The sequence below is a fragment of the Notothenia coriiceps genome, unplaced genomic scaffold (assembly GCF_000735185.1).
Source record: "Notothenia coriiceps isolate Sejong01 unplaced genomic scaffold, NC01 NC01_scaffold00000339, whole genome shotgun sequence".
NCBI lineage: Eukaryota > Metazoa > Chordata > Actinopteri > Perciformes > Nototheniidae > Notothenia > Notothenia coriiceps.
In genome coordinates this window covers 2,190,664-2,196,263 of record NW_011333040.1, presented here as the reverse complement: position 1 = coordinate 2,196,263, position 5,600 = coordinate 2,190,664, and the positions used below count along the sequence as shown (strand labels likewise).

General features: G+C 40.1%; 1 protein-coding gene across 1 annotated transcript in view; it reads left to right on the top strand.

Annotated features, from left to right (window-relative positions):
* Positions 1-819: 819 nt before the first annotated feature.
* The window catches only part of LOC104950027 (neuroligin-2-like), a 23,982-nt gene continuing 19,201 nt past the window's right edge, over positions 820-5,600 (top strand). The window contains exons 1-3 of the mRNA XM_010776470.1: positions 820-898; positions 1,030-1,215; positions 3,398-3,666. Of these exons, the coding sequence (XP_010774772.1) occupies positions 820-898; positions 1,030-1,215; positions 3,398-3,666 (534 nt within the window). The remainder of the gene's footprint in view (positions 899-1,029; positions 1,216-3,397; positions 3,667-5,600) is intronic.

Here is a 5,600-nt window from a genome sequence, read left to right as displayed (position 1 = left end):
ATGTTGTTTATTGAATAAAAAAGGCATGTCAGTAAAGCATATGTCCGGCCCTTAATGTGATTCCAATTTCCCAGAGTGGCCCTTTGTGAAAATGAGTTTGACACCCCTGCCTTAGTTGATGCATTAATTAAGGTATTGTTCCTGCATTAAGTCATGCATGAGATACTATTAATCCTTATACATTACTGATAGTTCATGAAGTACTTCATGCATGACTTAATGCTTTTTCATGCTTTAAGTCATGCATGAATTCATGATGATTCATGTACCCTTACCGTAAAGTGTTACCAGTTTTTTTTATTTCCGAGAGCTTCACAAAAATGCAAGGGCTGCAAGTTTATGTAGTGTACCTATAAGTGAATTTCCACTTTAACTTATAATATGTAGCTTTAAGTGACAAAAAACAAGTTCTGGTATGAGTTATGGGCCTTTGTGGAATATTCTGCTCATGCACAAGAAATGGCAAAAAAATGTTTAAATGAAAAATATAATAATGTAATAACATAACAACAAAGTGAACGTGAGAGACTTAAGAGACGGGTAGGCCACCTTGCTGTTTCGCGCTTTTTTATTATTACATCCACCCCTGAACAGCTCCCTACCTACCGAGTAAGCAGTTTACTGAAAACATTCAGTCTTCTCAAGTGATCAAAAACCGTGTGACATTTTGTTCAGCTTATTCTCTCTTGTTGTGGGTGTGCACCTACTGTGTGAATGTGTGTCCTGGAAGTGGGTGATACATGCCTTCTGTTGCTCTCCTCCTCTATCTGTTGACAAGTTCTCTTAACTGTGTTGTATTTCCAGCGTGGGTATTAAAAAATGAGTAATTTGGCGAGCTCTCTGAAATCTCCTCAGACTGAGTTGGAGGCTGACAATGACAGGATGCCATCTTCTGTTTGTGTGGGATAGTTCCTCTTTAAAACAAACACACAGGATTATGTTGTCCTGTGCTCCTGAATTAGTTTTCCACACTTATTCAGTATTCTCTTTCTCTTTTTCACTCGGTGTTTGTTCTAATTCACCCCGCAGGGTTTCTGAGCACAGGGGACCAGTCTGCTAAGGGGAACTATGGCTTGTTGGACCAGATCCAGGCCCTGCGCTGGCTCAATGAAAACATTGGCCACTTCGGAGGGGACCCAGAGAGAATCACCATCTTTGGCTCGGGAGCCGGGGCCGCCTGTGTGAACCTCCTCATCCTCTCCCACCACTCCGAAGGTAAGGCTCTTTTTCCTCTGTCATTGTCACATTAGCAGTCATATACCCTGCTAGAAAAGGGATTAACATTTCAGAGCAGTGTGGGTAGTGTATTTCTTCAAGGAGCTTGTTAGTAATTTTAATGAATACCCTATAATACATATATATATGTCTATGTTATTCCCCAAAGTGAAGGGATGCAATCTTCAGAGATGAGGCGCACACTATATACAATGATATTTTGTTCAATAAACATGCAGAATTGCACACATTGAGTCATTTTAAAGCAAATCAGATTGCCAATCTGGACCGTGATGGCAGATGGAGGAAAACATTAGGATATTTGCCATAAATCATTACTCACCTAGGGATACAAGCCCTGTAATAGTCCCAAACAACGTCATTCCACGAGGCTCTAGAATCTCTGTTCACTGTCCGTCTCCATTCAAACTAATCCTGTCTAGCTAAGGCATAAGGAGTCCATACGTGTATATACATATATTACGTACTTTTATATCATTTACTTGGACTTTCAATGACGACCATTATAACCACTTCCTATATGTATTATTAGATATATAGTCAGCATAATATTTTGCATCATTAGTGAATTTTATATCTTTACATGGCTTGAACTGCTGATCAACCTTATTTCTTGTCTTTTCCAGCATTTTAAATGTAGACTGGCACTTGAGAGCAGACACCTCTAACAGGCAATGGTGCATTTTCATGCTCATATTTTATGTATACATTTTTTTACAGTAAAAAAAACAAAAAAGGAAAGGTCTTCAAGCCTCTAACCTGGAAACCATTGCAGTACTTATTACGGACCCTACTATACTTTTGACTGATCTTTGTAGGACCCACCAAATGTTTGATCCTTAATTCTCTGAAGGTGAACGGCACTTTATACTTTACCTAATACTCAGAGTGTGTTATTGGTGAACTGCTCACCTTCCATCTGACAAACTCACCTTGAACAAGAAAAAAAATGTGCCTGTACATTTTAATTGGATTCTCCATTTGTGCATGGTAAGTGTGTGCACGTGAATGCAAATCTTTCCGTCTATCTGAAGTTTGAAAACATCTTGTTTTACTTAATATGCATAATAATTTGCTAAGTTTTGCTTCTTTTGTTTATCATGGAAAATGTGTTTTGCTCATGTGAGCTTGGAATGGGGAGTTGCCTTTTGTCTTTGTTTGTTAAGGTAATTAGTTATTATATAACTAGTTATAGTTAACTTTATATTCTTAAACACACTTTATTCTGGTTTCATTTCATAATTTAACACACAACCTTCAGTAGCACAGAGAAAGTGAAAACAGCACGCCTGTGTACTGAAACAAGAATCAGTTTTTAATCTAATCACGGGAACCCTCCAGATTTACAGCCCTAATGTGAAAACTTTGTGTCATATTGAAATGTGAAGCTTGTATATCCTCGTTATCATTATGGGTTGTTATGCATAGATATGTCTTCCACTCCATTTTGAAGACTTGCTGAAAAAGTTGGTGTGTAAAGATTTTTTAAAGATGCTGTGTGTGTGTGTGTGTGTGTGTGTGTGTGTGTGTGTGTGTGTGTGTGTGTGTGTGTGTGTGTGTGTGTGTGTCTGTGCAGAGGAGAGATGAGATGAGGGGTAGAGCTAGAGCTGCAGCTGAGAGGCTTCTTAATTGATTTCACAGGGAGAGGAGCGGGGGTGGGGCACATGCAGAATATGGGGGGGCTTAATTATTAATGACAGAATCTGCAGATAAAACAGAGAGACAGAAAGCCACTTTACATAACAGTGCAGCGGTGCAACAGTGCGAGCAGTTTTCTTTCTCTCACTGTCTCTCTTTTGCGCTTTATGCAACACGCGGCCATCAAACCGCTGCTGTGTTCCGAGCGTTCTCCATCTTTCCTCCCGCTGTCTCTCGCTGTCTCTCGCTGTCTCTCGCTGTGTGTAATGGAAGCGCTCCGTTGTCCTAATGCTCACAAAGATTTTCCATGGCTATAAAAAGCAACAGAACATCTTCTTCATCTTGTCTCCTATGTAATACTCTACAAATGCTCCTCCTTCAACATATGCATTATTAAAATCACTCACACTGGAAGGCCTTGAAGGCCCCATCGGCTGCTAGCAGAAGTATGTCAGAGGGGGAAAATTAACCCAGAGAGGGGAAGTGATTGTATGTTTGCTATTGATCCTATTTGTGTGTGTAGGCCTGTTCCAGAGGGCCATCGCTCAGAGTGGCTCGGCCATCTCCAGCTGGGCGGTCAACTACCGACCCATGATGTACACCAAGATCCTGGCCAAGAAGGTGGGCTGCACCCTGGGAGACATGGCTGAGCTGGTGGACTGCCTGAGGAAGAAGAGTTTCCGGGAGCTGGTGGACCAAGACATCCAGCCGGCCCGCTACCACATCGCCTTCGGACCCGTGGTGGACGGGGACGTGGTGCCCGATGACCCTGAGATCCTCATGCAGCAGGTCAGGGGTCATTGCACTGTCCGTCGGGATAACTACAATAAACAATATTAATGTCATTTTAAGACCAATGTATGCCACTGATACACTTATAATAGATTCATAATGCAGGTACCGGTACACCCTTTTTAAAGAGCAATGTACTTCTGATTCTTGAAATGTTCAGACATTGGAATTGGAAAACGAAAATAAGATATATTCAAATAATTGTAATATATAAAGAACCATGCAACCAAAACAATAAATTAAATGGACTTTTGGGCTCTGTGCAAAGTCCAAGTATTATCAAGTAAGGGAAAACCCAGCAGTTTATTTTAGTATCAGATTTGCCAAAATGATAGAGACAAATGTTGTTAATCATTCATTAATTATTCGTTTGGTCTAAAAAGTGTCAGAAAATGAAAAATATCCGTCCCAGTTTGTTAACTTCATAAGGAGACGTCTTTAAATGACATGTTTTGTCAGTCCAAACCCCAAAGATATAAATTTGTATAAAAAGCAGAAAAAATGCATATTTGTTTATGAAAACCTTTTTCCTCTCAAGGGCCATTTAAAAATGTTCAACATGCTCTTCCCGGGGCATGCTCCCCCGGGAAGAGCATCAATCTGGTGCACTTTGTGAGCAACATTAGGAGATCTATGGATACATCTCTCAACACCCATATGAAACAGAAATGTAAGCAGATTTTATTTTTCTTTATGGATATTTTACAAATCACTCCCCTTTCAAACTGTATTCTTGTTTATTAATAACAACTTTTTTTTACTGTCATAGTATTTTATACCCGTTTACTTTATTCTCTTATTTTTTTATAACTATAATGATCATATAAAGATGTGCCTTTACCTGACTGGTTGGAGAAAAAGCTTCTTATCTTCGTTAGCATAGCTAGCTAACCAGAATAACAACAAAGTTATTGACTGTATGATCAGTATGACAGATGAACAGATCGCCACTGGGCTTACTACTAAAGACACAGCCACGCAAAAACTGCGGCATGTGTACGGCTCCTTATGGATACTGCAATTTTTGGAAGTGCCGGAGTGGGGTTCTGGTGCTCTCCGTCACGAACTGCACCCCTATCAGACGAGACATATGCCACGTGATGACGTTAGGCTCGTGTTGTGTTCAAGGACCCTGACCTTGGCTAGGAAAAACAGGCACTCGCCTGTTTAATTTTTTAGCGGTCTAGATTTCTCTAATTTTTTTCTTTTTTGCGAGTGTTTATAAATTACCTCGAGGGCCGTACCAAATGGTCTCGCGGGCCGTATACGGCCCGGGGCCGGAGGTTCCCCACCCCTGCTTTATGATGACTGATTATGATGGTTACGGTTGGATGAACATTTTGGATCCTGTGAAATAGTTGATCTCAGAAAGCTGTTTGGTTCCATAGCAGTNCAGATCTATATGAAGAACACATGAACATCATTAATAACTCAGAAGTCATGGGCCCGCGGGCCTTGAGTTTGACACATGTGAACTAAGGTATCTCAATCATCATGACTTCTGAGTTATTAATGATGTTCATGTGTTCTTCATATAGATCTGCAGTTAAAGTGACAGGGCAAAAAACTGACCAGTTTCCAACAGCAATTCCAAGTGTTGTAATCATGAACTAAGCATTATTTTGTCATTAGTTCATCATGTTTGTGCCCCTTCAAATAAAGTGGTGACCTGTTCCATCATTTACACTGATAAATAACATATGATTAATGGCCTATGTGAAATCACCTTTATTAACCATTTGGTGCTCATGCATCAATCATCTTTGTGATCCCTCAAATAAAGTCAGCCCTTATGTCTATTTAGGCTTCATGTATTTGGCAATATTACAAATAAAAATTAGATCATAATTTTGGACTTAAAGGTGGGGTAGGTAAGTTTGAGAAACCGGCTCGAGATACACTTTTTGTTATATTCCAAGACTGCCAAGGCACAC